Below are 21,143 nucleotides of genomic sequence, written 5' to 3'. Positions count from 1 at the left end.
TTTTCATGACTGAAAAAGTCAAGGGACATGTTTGTCAACATATTTTGAAAATATGATCATATATTGACCCAAATGTTGTCAGAAATAACCTATTTTGTGAGACACAAAGCTGTCTTTACACAAGGGGGCGCTAGATGGCTCAAAAAACTGACTCCTCCATTGATCTGCATTCAACGTTTTACATCTCATCTAATTTTTCACTCTGGAGAGTAATTTTTAATTAAAACTGATAGTTGCAAGGATGCATACTTGTTAAAACGGCCACAGCAGTATCTATAAAATATATATTTTAAAATCCTCCAGTAACAATTGATTGTGATTGGCCCATTCTAAACAGCGTTGCAAAAGTTACAGATGTCACGTGACAGGGCCATCCATGCGCTGCCTGCTTCAGCAGTGGTCTAGTCGTTGTGTTTTTCCGAAAATAAGTACATTATATTTATTAATTGATTTAAGCAACGTATTTTACGAGTTTATATAATGCAATAACTTTTTAAGCACCTCTTGGTTAAAATGGCTATTTTCAAGGGTTTTCCAGGACTTAAATTTGAAAAAGCCAAATTCAAGTACTTAAAGCACTTCAAGCACCTGTTTGCACACCTGGATTTGGGGATTTTCTGCCATTCTTCTCTGCAGATCCTCTCAAACTTTGTCAGGTTGGATGGGGACTGTTGGTGGACAGCCATTTTCAGGTCTCTCCAGTGATGATCGATTGCTTTCAAGTCTGGGTTCTGACTGGGCCACTAAAGGACATTCACTGAGTTGTGCTTAGGGTTATTGTCCTGTTGGAAGGTGAACCTTCGGCCCAGTCTGAGGTCCCGAGCGCTCTGAACCAGGTTTTCATTAAGGATATCTCTGTATTTTGCTGCGTTAAGCTTTCCTTCAACCCTGACCGGTTCCCCAGTCCCTGCCACTGAAAAACATCCCCACAACATGATGCTACCACCAACATGCTTTAACGTTGGGATGGTATTGTACAGGTGATGAGCGGTGCCTGATTTCCTCCAGACATGACGCTTGGAACTGAGGCCAAACAGTTCAATCTTTGTTTCATCAGACCAGAGAATCTTGTTTCTCACAGTCTGAGAGTCCTTTAGGTGCTTTTTATGTGTCTTGCACTGAGGAGAGGCTTCTGTCTGGTCACTCCGCCATAAAGCCCAGATCGGTGGAGTGATTTTTTGTAGCCTTCCCCAGATCTGTGCCTGTCTCTGAGACAGTTCCTTTGACCTCATGGCTTGGTTTTTGCTCTGATATGCATTTTCAGCTGTGAGACCTTGTATAGACAGGTGTGTGCCTTTCCAAATCATGTCCAATCAATTTAATTTGCCACAGGTGGACTCCAAAGTGTAGAAACATCTCACTCAAAGATGATCCAGAGAAATGGGATACACCTGAGCTAAATTTCAAGTGTCATAGCAAAGGGTCTGAATACTTATGTCAATGTGATATTTCAGTTTTTTTTTTTTTAATAAATTTGCAAAGTTATCAAAAATCTGGTTTTTGCTTTGTCATGTATGGAGTGTAGACTGATAATAATTTAAAGCATTTTAGCATAAGGCTGCAAAGCTGCAGGGTTGGGGAGTAATGGAATACATGTAACATGATTATGTATTTAAAAATAAAAAAATAAAAAAAACGTAACTATATTCCACTACAGTTACAGTTTACGTTGTTGGAATACAGTTACATTCAAAAAGTATTTTGATTACTGAAGAGATTACTTTGCATTTTATTGTCATTTGTTTCATGTAGTATTTAGTCTATTCAGATGGAAAACATTTATACATATAAATGATGTGTTCAGAAGATGTCATTGTGTACACCGTTTTTGAAGCAAGTTTGGAGCAGCAGAAATAGTTAACCTTGTGTACATTTTCAAGTGAACATTTAGCTTTATGCTAAGCTAAAATGCTATTTCACGATAAAAAAAAAAAATTCTATCAAGAAAATCCACGTCAGATAATAAAAAATGTATTCTTGATGAGAATGTTTGTATTGTTTTCCTGTAAAAATATCTGAAAATCCTTAAAACAAGATAAATTTGCATTACCTTGTTTTAGAAGCAACACTGTATAAGATATTTACTGTAGGCTTTTATCAGAGAATGTATTTTAACTATGTATATTTCTGTACTGGCAGATTGTTATTAACTTATTTATAGTCAAAACAAGTAAAATAAATCTGCCAGGGCTGAAGAAGTCAACCAAAGTATTTAGATTACATTAGTGACCTTGAGTAATCTAACGGAATACGTTACAAATTAAATTTTTCAGAAGATATTCTGTAATCTGAATACATTTTAAAGGTAATCCTCCCAGCCATTTATGTGTGCGTGATTTTTTTTCTAATTTTTACATTACTGTTTGCCTAGAAAAACATACAATATACTAACATGCAATTCTGAGCATTCGTTTAAAATGTTTTAAATTAAGTATTTCTTAATTACCCTAACAAGAACAGTCAATCAGAGGAACTGACTTGAAATAAACTTGTTATGGGGAATTTTTTTTTTTTTTTTTTTTTTTTTTAAAGCAAAAACGTGGTAATTTATGATAATTCATATATATTTAATAACGTCTAGGCATACAGTGAACAATACATCCATTTGATTTTATATATATATATATATATATATATATATATATATATATATATATATATATATATAAAATGTAACAGTCAATTCCTTTGGAAGATCATTACTTGTTCCATTGGGTAGTCTCAGAGGTTTGTGCCTATTCAAGTCACGATATTGAATTCAAATTTTCAAACTATTTGACATTTTCTTGTTTAAGATCTAAAAAAATCTAGTTTAAGTGTCATTGTTTGTTCTTATGGTGGAGATACATTTGTTGCTTTTGGAGGTAAACAGTTTAACGATCAATAAAAAAAAAATGTCAATACAGTAAGGAAACAAAGTGCAATGCAGTATAGAGATAGGAATATTGATTTCATTTAAAAACAGCTATGAGGGACGCTAAACAATTATATGGAGTGTCATAAAGTTAATAATGATGATCTTATGCTGAGGTTTGGAGCAAGGTGATGTGACACTATAAATATCCTTCAGCATATTTCTCATCCATTAAAATCTTCTTCCACAGTGGCAACATACTTCTCACTGAAATGGTAAACCAGCTTTCTCTTTTAATTGAAAAGCACCAACAAACATCCAAACAACAATAAATGATTATTAAAGACTGCTTGTCCTTAAGGGAACATCTTAACATTTCACACTGCTAAGTAACAGTTTCACAGAAAATCTCTCTCAAGAACATTTCAGCAGTTGCAGTTTGAAAGGAGATTAACAACTATTTAAACTTAGAGGTTTGCAAGATCTGATGTCATTGTATACAATACAACCAGGCCGGAGATTGTGCAAAAAAGAAATAAAGAAATAAAAAACAGCGTACTGTATGGAAATGAGGTGTAATGATAAAGAAATAGGCAATTATCAAAGTGTGGTGATGGGGGGTGGCCGAGCGACAAAATTGTTTGATCAGGTTATTATTATTATTATTTTAATGTTCAAAGAGAGATTACATTTATTAAACTGCTGTGAGAAACCATCCAATTTTTAAGTCATAGAACCTTAATGTATTTCATTGTATTTCAATTTCACTTGTGATTAGTCCTGTCCTGGGATTATACAAAAACAAAACAGCACAAAAAAGTGTAATGTTCAGGCAGTTTAAATTAATCTGAAATGCCTTTGAGGTCATATACGCTTAAAAAAAAAAAAAAAAAAAAAAAAAAAATAGGAAACATTCAGGTAAATAGATAATTGCTCCTGTCATCATTCAACCCTATCCAGCCTCTCCATCTCAAGTTCAGGGTGATGCACACTTCTAAACTATTGCTGGCATTAGGCTAAGGAAATGTGTCATAAATTGCAAGCAAAACTGGGGCATTCCAGAGAACTGACTCCTACCCGAAGAACTTCCAGCATAACACCAGCTTATGCCACCAACAGAAGATCTCAAATAACTGTTGTTGGTGGCACTGAAAATGGAGATCCGCCTACAGCTTAACCTAAGCAAAACAGTGGGACTGATGGTGGATTCCTGGCACATTGGAGAGTCCCTGAGGCCAGCCGTTACACAGGAGAAAATGTCTAAACAGCAGGCAGGACAACACACAAAGCAGACTCTACTATAATTCCTGCAGAGGCTTAGGTTTTTAATCATGTGCACTTCTTGCACCTAGACATGTTCTACCAGTCCACTCTGCCTTTTTGTGGTATAGCTGCTATCTTTTGATATACTGTAAGTAAAAACAAGATGTATAATTCAAATGAAAATGTAAATGTTTGGAAAAAAATATGTTTTCTTAATGTGAGTTGCATAGTGGCAATATGTCAATAATCTTTTACCATGAGCTGAGAGTTTTGCATATGATAGAGTAGAAAAATGGTTACCTTTTCATGTAGCACAGCATGTAATGGCAGAATAATAGAAACATAGGGGAAAAGGTTGTATTGTAGCCTGTGAGAGAACACAATAAGTCTGCGATCTGAATAAGTCAGAGTTCTTTTGGTATTCTACATTTTCTTCGTGACTTACAGGATCAAGTCTGCTTTCAGAGTAAAATTTACTATACAATATAAGGTTGGAATACTGTATATTAGCACTGAACAAATGTGTTGAAACTAAGAGCACAGGTTCCCCCTGAAAAAAAAAAAAAAATGATTGGTCCCATACTCCAACCCCTGCTCAATATATCTGGGCCATTTTTGCAGGGGGAACAAATAAACAATTATACACATAAGCTATATTGAATGGATGCCATATTTTACTTTATTATTTTTCAATGTAATTTGGCGACTAAGGATAATTTGTCTTGTGAAAATAGGATTACCTATGAAAAATACTACTATTCTACTAACTAGAACATTTTTCACCAATCAGTTCGAGTGGTGCTCTAGAATGGTGTATTGTTCACAAATGCATCTTTACATGCATTTGAAGTGAGACTGAATGAGGCGGTATGAATCCATTTTATAGATTCAAAGAACATGACCAGTAAATGTTGTCTGAAAAGAATAGTTCACCCAAAAATTAAAATTCTCTCATCATTAACTCACACTCATGCCATTTCAGATGTGTATGACTTACTTTCTTCTGCTGAACACAAACAAATATTTTTAGAAGAATATTTCAGCTCTGTAGGTTCATATAATGCAAGTGAAGCTCCAAAATCACATAAAGGCAGCATAAATGTAATCCATTACTCCAGTGGTTAAATATGTCTTTTGAAGCTATGCAGTCACTTTGGGTGAGAAACAGATCAATATTTCAATCCTTTTTTACTATAAATCTCAGAATTTTTCAGAATGTAAAAGTGAATGTGGAGATTTATAGTAAAAAAGGACTTAAATATTGATCTGTTTCTCAACCACACCTATTATAAAATCAGAGCTTATAATGAGTCTGTTCCAAGCATGTGCCATGGGCTTTGAGACTGGGCAAGCATCAAAGATTTTTAATACACATTATTAAATGCCGTGCCCAAAACATATTATATGGGTGAGTGTAACGTCGCGGAAATGTTATAGACATAAATTGTTGCCCTAGAATCCACCAGTCAATGGAAACAATGATGTCACAGTGGCGAACTTCATGATCAAAATGTTTTCAGTTCAGGACAGTAATATTGCTCATATCACACAAATAAATGATTGTCATATATTGAGCCGAGCATGTTTATGTCCATTACATCATACAATGAACCATAGTGCCAGAAGAGCTTGTTTTGACATACAACAAAAAGAAAAGAAAAGATTGCAAGTTACTAGTTTCAACATCATAGGCCTCACACATCACTCTTCCCACAGCTCAGAAACACTGGAATGGACAGCAGCAGTTAACTAATCTGACCACCAAAGACAACAAGCTTAACCTGAATGCACAAGGCAAATGTAACGTAAACACAGCAGTCATCCCTTAATATATTTTTAAACAGACACTGCACCCTAACGTTAGACTATAAAACAGACAGAGCATAAAACAAGAAGGACATGATGTCCAGTTCACCACTTCATAGCCTCAGACTAACCAGAAACAATGACCTAGTATCTAGGACCTAGTATCAATAACACAGATTTTTAATAAATATATTAACTTACCTTTACTGGAACACATCTCCGTCACTCTGTTGTAAAAGTCACCCGCTTATTTAAGTTTTAATAGCCCCTCTTTTTTCTTTTTTAATTGAAATTAACTTTGCCAAATCCACCTGGGTGATGCTGCTTATACTGCATGTATCAATTTCTTTGTCACTGAAACACACACACACAAATGTTGGTGCAGCTATCATTATGAGGACTCTCCATAGACATAATGATTTTTATACTGTACAAACTATAGATTCTATCCCCTAACCCTAACCCTACCCCTAAACCTACCCCTAAACCTAACCCTCACAAAAAACTTTCTGCATGTTTACATTTTCAAAAAAACATCATTTAGTATGTTTTGTTTAAGCGATTTGAATTATGGGGACACTAGAAATGTCCTCATAAACCACATTTATAGCATAATAACCTTGTAATTACCAGTTTGTAACCTAAACAAATGTCCTTGTAAACCACTTAAACCTGCCCCCCCCCCCCCCCCCCCACACACACACACACACACACACACACAAACACACACACAAACACACCAGTAAAAGTGTGCATACGCACAGTTAGGAGTGTCTGGATAGTGCGCACATATTTACAGCAAGTTTATTTTTAATAAATCACGATATGTTCGTGGGAAATTTCGTATGCACATTTCAATGCCCATTTTGTTCGTACAAAATGTTTATACATCAGGCCCCTGGCCACCATTCTCTTGCATTGTATGGACATACAGAGCTGAAATATTCTTCTAAAAATCTTCGTTTGTGTTCCGCAGAAGAAAGAAAGTCATAGACATCTGGGATGGCATGAGGGTGAGTAAATGATGAGAGCATTTTATTTTTTAGGTGAACTATCCCTTTAAGTAGAATGCACATCAAACAAAACAAAACTGAGTCATTCTACTCTTTGTGTATGTCCCCAAAAGTGATCATTTCGGTCATATTAAATGTTACATTTATGCACAGTTGGTCAAGAGTATAAAGTTTACAAACCTGACAGTATTTTGCATACAGCTTTACTTATATGGAAAGTCCCTCTTTCTAGCTAAAATTAACATTTTGATTGGTTCTGCTACTGCATTAGACTATCTGTCTGTCCATATCTATAAGTAAATGCTCTCTGCATGCTTATGAAGAGTCTAGAAATTCTCACAAATAAAGCAACAACTCAAACAAAAAGTTCCGGGGTATTATACTGTAGTTTAAAAAGTGCTGTCAAATAACAACTTGCACCTTGATTCCAGCAGCCTGCTTCAACATTAAAAATGACTTCTTATAGTTACAAAAATAGCTTATAAAAGAAGAGCATGCTAACCTTTTTAACCTGACTGAGTGAATTTCAAATAAGCAAATACTTTTTTTGTACTTCAAAACCTTTCCCATCCTTGATTTTCCCTATTCTGACCAGTAGCCACGACACGTTCCTCTTCATTTACCATGTTCTACATGTTCACATAATCTGTTGGAGAAACAGCATGGGGAATCAACTGGCTTTAAACAGTCCCTTCTGAGCTGTACCTGAGTTATGATATGATAAACTGCTGAGGAGGCCTTAAAGTCTATCCAATTAAGAGGGGATACAAAATCCTGACTTCAAGGACCAGAGGCAATTACAAAGTTTGGCAGTAGCCTATTTAATATTTGATCCATCTATCCATCCATCCATCCATCCATCCATCGATCTTTCTGCTCACACTGAGAAGGATAGTTAACCCAAAAATGTGTACCAAAATTATTTAATCATTTACTCACCCTTATGTTGTTCTAAACCCACATGAATTTCTTTGTTGTGTGGAATGCAAAAGGAGATGTTAGGCAAAAATTTCACATTCACAGCGTCCGTCCTAATTCACTTTCAATGTACAGTTTGAAAAAGCACCTTAGACATTCTTCAAAATGTAACTTGTGTTGAGCGAAGTCATACGTGTTTGGAACATTAGGATGGTTCAGGAAAATACATTTTCATTTTTGGGTGAACTATCCCTTTAACTCTCTTGCTGAAACAAAAGTTTCTGCTAAACTACATGTACCAGCACTTTTTGATTATTTGTTAATGTCATTGTGGTTGTTTTTAAAATATGATCCAAATGGCTACATGCATTTTATCTCATATTAGTTGACTTAATGCTGATTTTTAGTAATGGAAGAATATATTCATAATTACAAATAATTAAGATTAAGTGTCCCACTTTACCTTTATTCACTGCCCTATCATTGGGAGTGCTGGGTAGATTTCTTCAGAATTGCAATCTGGTACTGATTACAAATGACATGACTAAATGGCAATCAGTAACATAATCTCTTGGATTATATTTTTTTGATAATATAATCTGATTATTTTTTGGATTACTTTTGGATTACCTCTGACCAAACTCTTGTTTATTATAAAGAATAATCTATACTATTTTGACATAATATTGGTTAAATGTATAAGAAAAATTAATCAATCAAAATATGAGAATTGATATGATTTTATGTGTTTTCCTCGCTATTTTAGGCAAAGATGGTGTGAATTTGCCATGATGTACAAACTCACAATTAGAATGTTCAGAGCTTTGAATTTTAGACATTTTATTTAACATAGCAACAGATCCAGTGAAAATATGTGCAGCAATGAAATGCTCAAGAAACTTACTGAAGGTTCAGTGATTGTCTTTACATTTTTACATGCCATTAAAAAAAAAAAAAAGTGCCAAATTCCAACAATTAGAGTGAAACATGACTAAAAGTAACAAATCTGTGCTTTTCTTTTACTTGGAATGTAAATGTTATGGATACTGCAATATGGTTACTGTGTCTTTAAGAAGATGGGGTTTGAGTTTAATCTTTTGTGAGCTGTAAAGTCCCAATAATTTTGTAACGTGTCATGCTGTTGCATCTGTATTCATTTACTTTTAAGTATTCTTTTATATTGAGACAATAAAGAATATTGTTACTATCATTCTGCACTGCAAGTAATGAGGATTTCAGATTTAGTAATTTGCATAATTATTCATCAAGTGAAGGCATGGTCTAACATATTTGCAGTAAACTGGTTTAGAATGAAAAATTTTAAAGATAAAAAAAAATGAATTAGGGGATCAATAAATTAAACAATTCACTGCCGTTGCCTAATTAATATGTAATCATGTTATCCATGAAAAACTAACTGTAATATGATTAGGAGTATTTTTACTATAATTAAATTACAAGTACTTGATTTTTGTCATCTGTAATCTGAAGTGTAATCAGTTACTTTCTAGCACTGATCATAGGAGATATAATTTATGCATTCAGAATGTTGCATTGCCTTTGGTTTGGATTTCATGCTGCATTTTTAGACCTCTTGTCAAATACTTCTAAATGGTTTACTGAGGCAAGACAACACAATTTTACCTGCACACATTACCTTTCAATATTTGAATGTCAATATTTAATCCTTTGCTGAGTATAAATCGATGATGCTTTCTGAGCAATTAAATTTTTGTTCTTCATTCCATTTTCATCTCTTTCTGTTATCACTACCTTTATTCCATTGGTTGTTTTCCATATACAATTCAACTAATTTTTATACCCTGCAATTTTACAACCTAAAGCAAGTCCTGTGTGCAGCAGTATGCATAATTCATATTCAATACCACACAATGGCCATTAAAACAGGCTTTAATGTTTTCTAAAAATGTTTTTCTTGGTGCTTATCAAACTCCATTCTCTGGTGCCGAAGCGTATAGAAAGTGCACCTCAGTGTCCTGCAAAAGACAGCATACACTCCAAAATGGCTCTCTGTTTTGCTCTTCTTTTTCTTAGCACATTAACTATATGCAAACAAGAAAAATAATATCACAATATGGACACATTTGTTTAATATATATATATATATATATATATATATATATATATATATATATATATATATATATATAAAACTCCAAAAATAATGGATTTTTTTTTTTTTAACAGCTGTTGGCAAAACGAAAAGAAAGAAAAAACTCACAAAAGAACCAGTCCCAGGCTGAAAGTATATCTAACAAATCACCTAGTTCCATGTAAAGTCTATTTAAAACACAGATAAAACTGATCAAAGGGATTTTCCCCACCTTGAAAATGTTTTTATTCTCTCTCTTATAATGTACTGATATTCAGGGTTGTGGGGTATTTGAATACCATAGTAGACTTATATCTGGAAAGGTATAAACAGAGCGAATAAACAAAGAAAGTCATAGCCACATGAGTGACATTTAAGATGGACAGTTTTGATGCTCAGCCTCTCGCTTTATCTCCACCTTTTTCCAACATCATGATGTGACAGCAGTTGTCACAGGATCTCTGTGGGAATTTAACATTCCCTTATATTCTGCATGTCTGAAAATCTCCTAGTAAATGTCAAAAAGTAATAAGATGGGAAGCTGTACATCGTGATTCCCTTGAAGATGGAGATTTGGAGTCACAGACTACTTTGAAAGAAATATTTTGGCTTTTGCTCTCAGCTCTCTTCCAGGTCACTGGAAAATCACTACAGACCAGCCCCACTGCTTCACATTAAGCCTGTGCCTTTGTGGACACAACAGGCCATCAAAGACATTTAAAGTGCTTGTGCCTTTTAAAATATTATTACCTATACCATTTTGAAAAAATTACCATGTTTGTACTATAGCAACACTAATTCTAGCAATTGTTTTTTAACTGAAATATGCAGATTATTATCAGTTAGGGGAATGTGGGAATTTCCTTCACATTTATTACAACAATTGAAGTTTTAGTTTAGTTTAGTTAGTTTAGTTTAGTTTAGTAGTTCCACTAATCTGAGAACTATGGTATTACCTGTAGTTACAAAAGTCTTGCTGCAAAAAAAAAAAAAAAAAAAAAAAAAAAATATAGAAAAAAAAATATAGAAAAAAAAATAAAATAAATAAAAAAAAAAACGTGATTAGCCGACATTGCAAGTGAATTTGTTGACAATGTAGATATTTTAAAATCTTTATATGTAAACAAGTTTATCAGATGTGTGAAATACAATCACTTTGACATGTGCCCGCCCATCAAAGAGTTTCTGTTGTTTGGAGGGGAGGTGGTTCTACCTGACCTGACTGTCAAGACAAACGGGAAGTAAGAGATTCCAGGTCATTGGAATCAATGTTCTGACATTACAGTCAAAGTGCTCGCGCTGGAAAAATGGTGCAAAGCTCTGTTAAATATAAAGCATTATCAAGCGATGTGCAAGATGAAAACGAGAGCGACTATGCCGAAGAGGAGGACGGTGAAGAAATTACTATACATTTTCAGTCGTAAGTGACAAAATGAAAGTATTATTTGGTTAACAACAGTTGTAAGTTAAATGTAATTGAAACGGAACTTATTTAATGTGAAATGCACTATTTTGTGGGTGATTTCGGTGAGTCAGTGCAAAAATATTAGTGCGACAACAGGTGCTGAAACAGCCCGAGGATCATGACGCGACGCGCTCCCATAATCAACAAAGCAGTCGCTCGCGCGCAGTGACAGGTTATTATAGTATGGAGGGAACTCCGTGCCTAATTCCAAACGTCCGACCGACCAACAGACCAACCAAACGTCTGACCGAAGGTCTTGTGCTTTGAGCGTCTTACACAGCAGGTGACCTACGTGACGACGTCGTCAGTGGCGTATCCAGGACATTTTTACTGGGGTGGCCAAGATGGGGCACAGACCTAGTGTGGGGTGGCGATACCAGGAGAACCTTTATGAATGGCACATGATCAAAATGTGGAAATATCGCATTGCTTTGCTTCAACATCTACACATGTAGAATAAATGAATTCTTAAACTCATGTTAGCATTCACTGAATTGTTTGTATTCAATATCAGACTGTTGTTTTGACATTTGACAGTTTTCTATTCCTGTTCTATTTCAACCTATTACAGTTTCTGGGAATCTCTGGTTATTTTAACATAACATCCATTTTTAAATCAGTAATTGTTTAGGAAAAGTCAGTTACACATTTTTAAGGGTGGCCAATGAGACACAGGGGTGGCCCAGGCCACCACAGGCCACCCCCTAAAATCGCCACTGGACGTCATGACGACCTGGCCTGATATCAACGTCTTTAAATTAGCTGGGGCCTGTTGCACCAGCTTTACCAAAGTTACAACTTAGCCTAGTTGTGGCATAAATGGGCACTAAGTCACAATTTACGCACTAATAAATATTTGAACGTCACACCATTAAACTTAGGTAGGATGTAACCCTACGCAGTGGCGATTTTAGGGGGTGGCCTGTGGTGGCCTGGGCCACCCCTGTGTCTCATTGGCCACCTTGTGGCCACCCCAGAACTGATTGGTAGTTCATCATGTTCATCAACACAAGAACGAAGAACCAATAGAAACACCTGTCAATCAAAGATGACATCTCAGGTCATTTGTTGATTTAGAGCCACACTGACCCAGGGCCAGTTTTATATTTCTGACCATTATAGTATTGGTGGGACTGAAGCTGTGTGAGCTGATCTTTGATCAGTGGGGGGAGGGGAGGCCGCTGGTGGCCAGGCAGGTGCCGCAGGTCGCGGGCAGCGGGCGCCAGGTCTGGAGTATAATGGTCGGTCAGAAGCACGAAGCTGACATGAGCTAGCGTCTACCTCCAATTTCCAATGAGTTGACGACGTCGATTTGTGGTCAAAAAGAAAGCTGTTATTTGAGAGGTATGTTCATCTAATCTATCGTTTAATTTATCCCGAATTTCCATGTAAATGTGAACACATTTTTTCATTGTTACAGTAGCAAGGTTAAAGAGTAAGCTAGACCCTACACCACATTCAACATGTTATCTTTATACTGACATGAAATATGAAATGCCTTGTTTTCTGATTTAATGACGGAGTTGTGTAAAGTGTTTTACAGGTGTATATGTTCAATAGCTAAAGTTATATATATATGGCTAACCTGTGTGTGAAATGGAAGGGTTTGTGCTGTGACTGTACTTTAAGCCTTTACATGAGTTATTTATGAGCTCTTTATGTGTATTATTGGTCAGTCAGACCAATAAAATCTTCAAAGTTTTTATACCTTTTTTGACATTTTAAATATGCAGAGGCAGGGCAAATTGTACTTAAATGCCGCAAAGGATTTGACTAACTATTTTATCTGGTAATATTCAAAGTAATTGAAGCTATCAGAACATGTGGAAAATAAACCTGAGTAGACACTGTAAATAGAGTTTTGTTTTTTACTGTATTCAGAGCTCAATCTGCAATTTTGGGGTTTCCAGACAGACACCTATAAGCCCTCGTAGCCAATTTCACACACTGATTTGTACCCAGTTTAACAATATTTCTGCTGGACAGTGCAGTTATAGCTAATAAATGAATGAATAATTGATTGAATGATTGATTGAATTGCGTCTCAATCAGTTATCACCTGTACTTGTATCTTTTTATGATTATACACTATACCTGATGTTATACGCAGATTAATTCTCTACAATGAGAATAGCTCTTAAAAATGTGTAACTGACTTTTCCTAAACAATTACTGATTTAAAAATGGATGTTATGTTAAAATAACCAGAGATTCCCAGAAACTGTAATAGGTTGAAATAGAACAGGAATAGAAAACTGTCAAATGTCAAAACAACAGTCTGATATTGAATACAAACAATTCAGTGAATGCTAACATGAGTTTAAGAATTCATTTATTCTACATGTGTAGATGTTGAAGCAAAGCAATGCGATATTTCCACATTTTGATCATGTGCCATTCATAAAGGTTCTCCCGGTATCGCCACCCCACACTAGGTCTGTGCCCCATCTTGGCCACCCCAGTAAAAATGTCCTGGATACGCCACTGACCCTACGTATGAACTAAATATTTATGGAAGCCTCCAACCACAAGTAATGGCTGGAATATTGATGACTGATATTTAATGACATCAATGAGCTCGTGTTTTGCATGACAGGCATCAATCATTTTGACATACAGTATGATGTTGACATTTACACTCGTTTACATTTACGAGAGAGAGAAAAAACTTACTTTTAAGCGGATCTTCAGCATGAAACCGTTCTAACAGTGCAGTTTTTAGGGTGCGTCGCCCGTTGTCAAGTTTCAACACATTCAAAATATATATAGGATATTAAAATGAATAAATGTCTGTTTTTCCAGCCTGTTGTATTAGTATTTATTTATCACCCGTCATTTATTTTAGATACAGTTCCTATATATTGTTATTTACTCAGGGCAAATATTCTATTTATCAAATCTACTTTTATTACGTATCGTATTTTAATGGGGATATAATTTATTACAGCTGACAGTTATGTGAGCAAACAAGGTCTGAACATCAACCGTAACAAGATCAAATTAAAGTTCATGGCATTTTAACACTTCTGTGTACAAATTTAAAGGCTGTTTATTGGATCAATACAGGTAAACGTCATATTATGCGACTACGCATTACTTTACGGAGAGCTTACGACCTACTAGTTAAGTCTTGCCTTAAGAACAGGAGGTGCAGCCAAATTAAGCACTGACTTAGTTACAAACAAACTAGTCAAATGTAAGCCCTTAGTGCGAACTTTACGTCCCAACTTACTTGAGAACTTACACACTGCTGGTGCAGTCCTACCCTGGTTTTTAACAAGGTAAGGAGCCAAGCTGTTGTTTAAAGACTATAAATGGACAATACAGGCGCTAGATGTAGATATTTTATACCTAAAACAATACTCAACCATTTTTCCTGCATCCTGCTGTACTTCCCTCAATAAGTATTTAGAGAAAGGTGCTGTTGGCTATTCTAAATCATTCTGAGTGATGAACTGATAGCTATAAATAAGCTACCACCTGTCTATCATGACTTTCTCTGATCATTTTGAAAGAAACTTACACATATTCCATGACAGAAGGATCTAAAGTTCTGTTTTCATTTTTCAAAGGCAACGTGTGTGTGCATGTGTGTGTGTGTGTTTGTGAGTCTGTGTGTGTGCTTGTGAGTGTGTGTGTGTGTTACTTAAAGAGAGCAAACATACTGTACATACATACATACATACAAAGTCTTAATTCTTGTCTCTATTTTTTCATATTATTTTATTATTCATACATATATCATTTTTATATAATCTTTTTTTAATCATTTTTCATATTGTTATTTGTCAAATTGCTTAATTTAATGTTATGTGCTATATTGTCTCACAAGTTAAAGATAGTTTCAATTTCTAGGTCTTCAATGTCATGGAACGATGTTGTGAAGAAGTAATTGTCCATTGACTTTGCATGATATAGTAACAATTGTTGAATTAGTACTGGTCAGACAAAGTCAGACTGAGCATTGAGAAAGACGCAATTAAGATTATTCAATATACTCTGCTCATTTTTACCATCACTTTATCTCCTGCCTTCTGCTGTATTCCCCCTGGTGACTCTTACGCTGGTAGGAGAGTGACAGTGTAACCAAGATTTTTTTTTTTTTAAAGGAAAGAAAAGGAAGGAGAAGTCGATTTTTTGTGGTAATCAATATTGTGCCACAAATGCTGTCGATTGAGCTTAACTTGTATTGAACCTGGAATATTCCTTTAAGATCAAAGTGATTTGGGTATCTGTGATTGATTGAGACCAGCATCGCAGAAACTTTTTGACTCTGCTTTATATTGAATATGCTTTTTGTGCTTTGTACATTTGTGAATACCATCCCACCAGACTCCAGATTGTTATTCTTGTTACACTCTACAGGTCTTTCATTGATCGGCAAAGAGGGAAAAGGACAAGGGACAACTGTATCAGGGTCATGGTGGCCCTGATTCTTCTGGGAATAGTTTTTGGATTTATGGTCAATGAGTGGAATGGGTATTGGTCTGGGGTTGAGGGTCATCAGAACCTGTCACATCACCAGGTGCTTGACAGATCAAACAAGACATTTGAGGTAAAGGACCATGATCACCACAACCATCATGGAGAACATGAAGATGATGATGATGAGGAGGAGGTCAAGACAAACAAGAACTCTGAAGAAAAGCAGCATGAACACCACCATCATGCAGAACATGATGATGAAGATGATGATGATGAGGACAAGACAAACAAGGACTCTGAAGAAAAGGAGCACAACCACCACCATCATGGGGAGGAAGATTATGATGACAATGGCCACAATCACACAGATGGAGATGATCACCATAATCATAGTCACAGTCATCTGTACCACAATGCTGCTATTATCACGGACTCGGGTATAACTCCATTAGTTAATGCTTTTTATGAAAATATTATTTTTTATATTTATTATCATATTATGACAGATGAAGAAAATGCATAATTGCATAATTAGAACATATCACAACATTTAGCTTTTTTTTTTTTTTACAGATATCTGCTCCAATATTGGCAAGGATATTCTTCAGGAGAAAGGGAATGTGGTAGATGCAGGGATTGCTGCTTTACTCTGCCTAGGAGTTGTCCACCCACACACTGCAGGATTAGGTTTGTGAAGAATCATGTACTTTTCATCAGGGGCGGCGTTTCAGTATGGCAGAGTTTGGCAGTTGCCATACCCTAGCATGCAGACAAAACCTCATTAAGATACAGTTTGCTTGTCACTTCAGTCTGTGCTTGTCACTTCCTTGTTTCCCAAAAGCATCATAAGCCCAAGGTATATCATAGAAATGACTGTACGAATCATCTTAAAATTTTGGGCTGATTCCCAAAGGCATCATAACTTAAGTAGTACTTGAAAATGGTCGTAGATCTAGTGTTCTGGAGTAAGGATATCTGACTTATGCAAACGCCTGCAGGACAATCGCGAAATTACACCTCAAACAGATTAATACAGTTAATGCCTCACACTTTATGCAGACATATAAAATTTAACCATGATATTTAAATTTTTTATTTTATTTATTTTTAAATAGAATATAATTATATAGGGCTACCTATATCAATTAACCTACATAGGCCTATTGTTTATTAAATATATGATAATATTTTTGTTTAAAATTAAGGCATAAAAAAGATAAATGAATTGGTTATCCAAGGGTTTTTGGCCATACTAGGTTTTTGTGAAATGCTGTCACTGCTATTCATTATTGTACTTTTTCTACAAATCAAATATTTCAGAGGCATGTGACTTTATAATTTGTTGGCCATGGAAAAGGAGATTCATAATTGATTTGATCTCTTTCAAACACTGATGTAATTTCCTGAAATCTGAGGTTTCAATGTTCAGTGTAATTCTTTTAAAATACCATTAGCAGGTTTTGGTGAAGTGTTATGCATTTAAAAAAAAAAAAAAAAAAAAAAAATCAGTTTTAACTGGCTTTAAGAGGTGGTTTTGAACTTTGAATCAAGTTGGAAAAAAAGTATATAAAAGTGGAAATCCATCTTTTTTAAAGCACTTTACTGCAAAATCAAGTCCACTACCAAGCAAAAAAAAAAAAAAAAAAAAACTCTTCTACATGACTATTTGAGCAGTTAAGGCTCAAATACATATATTGTACATTTCTTAAACTAATGAGTCCTGCATTTGCCTTTTTACTAAATAAAATGCCAAAAACAATTTTATTTTTAAAAAAACTTTTAAATGATTCAGTTCTTGTGCTTCTCTTTGCTTAAAGGTGGAGTGTTTTCAGCTATTTTATATAATCACACTACGGGATCATTTAAGGCAATACGTGACACCTCTCACAAATTGCCTACTTATGGAGCTCCCTCGCTGTTGCAGGGCCTTAGACTACTGCACTCAAACTATGGGCTTTTAGAATGGAGAAAGCTTTTTGAAGGTGCCACAAAAGTTGCAAAAGATGGTTTCCATATTGATGGAATCCTCTCCAGGGCTTTGGAAACCCTCAAGGAAAAAATCCTCCAATCAAGACTGTGTGATGTGTTCTGCAATACGACTGGCCATGTGAAATCAGAGGGTGCGCACATCGCCAATGAAAATCTATCAGAACTTTTGCTGAGTGTCAGCCTAAATAGCTCCCATTTCTTGGAAACACTGGCTGTAAAATTGGCTCAAGACATTTCTGAAGCTGAGAGACCAGCTTTCCTCGCTGCTGTTCAGGCTGGCAGTGGGGAAATCAGTGAGCCCCTTATCACAGAAAAGGAGAAATACGCCATTCTCTCAGCCCCCTCCCAGCTCACAGGTAGAATGGTATCCAATATATTAGACAGAGTCAGGGAGCAAAACCTTTCCTTTCAGAGCGATGGAGGTTTTAACAATGCTATAGCATCCTATAACACGCTTTTAAATTTGGCACATGAATTTTTCAACACAAGCCTGAGTGAGATATTAACATTAAATACAACAAGCAGTCACATAGGGGCCCTTGATAGTCATGGCAATTTTATAGTAATCTCCACCTCGCTCAACAGTACATGGGGATCTGGGCAATACTTACCGAGTAGCGGAGTCTTTCTCAATGACTTTACCTCAAACATCACTCAGTTGCCTTTTTTCAGTTTTCCCCTAGTGGTAAAGATTAAAGGTGAAGATGATGCAGATGATCATGACATTAATGGTGAGGCACAGGATGATGAGATGCAGTTTGTTGCTGTGACTGGAGGGCTGTCTGCCCTTTTACAGTCTGTGGTTATGCTGAGGAAGCTGGTGGACTTTGGAATGTCTGCTCCTGAAACGGTGAACAGTCCTCTTCTTCATATAAAGCCTGGAGGTCCCAAGCTTCTGTCTGGCTGTATGTGTGTTGTCACAAATGGCTCTACAGTCTACAGTATGCTTTCAGAAGGAGATGGGCAGGTACAGAAGGTAGATGGATGTTCAGACCACTTTCTATCCATGCTGCTGCAGCTGAAAGCAGAACATATAGGAGTCTATGGAGTCCCTACTACTGAGGTCCATGCCGATGGATACTAAGGCAAATACATTATGTCTGGACAGTTATAACATATCATTGTACACTCACTGAGCACTTCATTAGGAACACCTGTACACCTACTTATTCATGTGATTATCTAATCAGCCAATTGTGTTGCAGCAGTGCAATGCATAAAATCATGCAGACTATGAGTCAGGAAATTCAGTTAATGTTCAAATCAACAATCAGAATGGGAAAAAAATTGTGATCTTAGTGATTTCGACTGTGGCATGATTGTTGGTGCCAAACGGGTTGGTTTGAGTATTTCTGTAACTGCTGATCTCCTGGGATTTTCACACACAACAGTCTCTAGAGTTTACTCATAATGGTGCTAAAAACAATAAACATCCAGTGAGCGGCAGTTCTGCGGATGGAAACGTCTTGTTAATGAGAGAGGTCAACGCAGAATGGCAAGACTGGTTCGAGCTGACACAAAGGCTATGGTAACTCAGATAACTACTCTGTACAATTGTAGTGAGCAGAATAGCATCTCAGAATGCACAACACGTCAAACCTTGAAGCTGATGGGCTACAACAGCAGAAGACCACGTCGGGAACTTTATTAAGGCCATAGTGTTCCTAATAAAGTGTTAAGCGATTATAAATAAATTATATTTTGCACTTTATGAGGCTTATTAATCGTACGCCACTTGTTGAAAATATCCTAAAAAATGTGCTTCATGTGGTAACATCTAAATTAACTGGTTAGAGTCAATTCAAAAATATGATTTAACATGTCTAAATCAGTCTATAAATTAAAATCAGAAATAAATTAGGTTACACCAACAAAACATTTTAATGGTAAGATCAGGTAAAAATAGCTCCATAACGTAACATTGCAGGTTAACACTTTTTTTCAGTGCATGTAAATGTGACATTTTCTGTATTTTTGTGGGGGAGAAAACTGTTTACTGATATTTTAGGTGACAAGCTTTTGATTATTGGGTGCATTTGTTTTTTATAAGGAAGTAGTTGCCCCTTGTTTTTTCTAAAACAAGTTAGGTATGTCCTAAATGTCACACTGAATGTCATTGCGCCTTACACTGTATTTATAAAGGAGTGCAAATTTAAATTTTATATGGTTTTGAATACATTTAAAATGTATTTAATGAGATGTGTTTAATGATTTTCATCACAAATTAGCTGCCTGTTGTAGTTCTGTTAATTGGTTTGTTTGTTTTTTCTTTCTCTTGGTTGCTAAACTTTTATTGTCTTTTTGATACGTAGATCTAGAAGGGGATACTATGCTAAAAAAATAAATAAAAATAAAATAATTGCTGCTGAAGCAGATTTTGTGATTGCACAAAAAGTTTTTGGTATATCGTCATTGACTTGACTGGATGCACTGTCAGCTTTGATTTCAGTTCTTGTTTACTTTTAAAATGCTTTTTCATGAAGCCACATCCCTGGAAATGATGGTGAAGAATACATCAAGACTACACTATTTTGTTTCATAATGTGGAATGTTTGCTCAGATGAAAAGCTCTTACAATGGTAAGAGCATAGTGGTGGTGGTGTAGTGGGCTAAAGCACATAACTGGTCATCAGAAGGTTGCTGGTTCAACCCCCACAGCCATCACCACTGTGTCCTTGAGCAAGGCACTTAACTCCAGGTTGCTCCAGGGGGATTGTCCCTGTAATAAGTGCACTGTAAGTCGCTTTGGATAAAAGCATCTGCCAAATGCATAAATGTAATGTAAATGTAATGTACAATGCATTATTTACTATTTTCCCAGTCATTACTACTGAAATAACATTATAACGCACAAGATGAGGAATATGAGTCAAAACTGACATGTTTTAATGATTTCTGTATATTTGTACTACAGAATGTGCTGAAACAACAAAGTATGAATAAAAACACACTTGTGATTTTATTAAACACTGATTATTTTATGTATTTTCAATGGTTTGAACTTTTTAAAATGACTTTCTTCCTGAATTAAACTGATTACAGTAAATTGCTTTGCAGTTTATCGGAATGTTATTGTTCCTGTTCTACAACTATACTTTGTATGTCAGAGTGGGTGTATAGTCAGCTGATGTTTGAGTATTGCTCATTCATCTGGGCTGACATAATTCATGTGCTGCCACTCCGCTGTCAGTGGCAGCAAACTAATGCATATGCATATCTTAATTAAAACATGTTCCTCTGCTCCTGCCATTTGGAAAGGTGTGCTCCAGAATCATGCTGACTGCCTCCTTTGCAATA

At 35.7% G+C, this 21,143-nt stretch overlaps 1 protein-coding gene across 2 annotated transcripts; it reads left to right on the top strand.

Moving 5' to 3' along the window:
* The first annotated feature begins 11,208 nt into the window (after positions 1–11,208).
* Positions 11,209–20,883, top strand: LOC127424600 (glutathione hydrolase 6-like). 2 transcript variants are annotated; one of them, XM_051669947.1, is made up of 4 exons: positions 11,209–11,387; positions 15,798–16,294; positions 16,431–16,544; positions 17,675–20,883. In XM_051669947.1, the coding sequence occupies exons 1-4, from the start codon at positions 11,275–11,277 to the stop codon at positions 18,928–18,930; spliced, it is 1,980 nt and encodes a 659-aa protein (XP_051525907.1). In that variant the 5' UTR covers positions 11,209–11,274; the 3' UTR covers positions 18,931–20,883. The 2 variants fall into 2 exon arrangements, with proteins under 2 accessions (XP_051525907.1, XP_051525912.1); XM_051669952.1 differs by lacking the exon at positions 11,209–11,387 and adding an exon at positions 12,642–12,776.
* The last annotated feature ends 260 nt before the right edge of the window (positions 20,884–21,143 follow it).

Source organism: Myxocyprinus asiaticus, chromosome 3, assembly GCF_019703515.2.
Source record: "Myxocyprinus asiaticus isolate MX2 ecotype Aquarium Trade chromosome 3, UBuf_Myxa_2, whole genome shotgun sequence".
Taxonomy (NCBI): domain Eukaryota; kingdom Metazoa; phylum Chordata; class Actinopteri; order Cypriniformes; family Catostomidae; genus Myxocyprinus; species Myxocyprinus asiaticus.
Note: the sequence above shows the minus strand (reverse complement) of the source record. Positions and strands in the feature narration are given on the sequence as shown.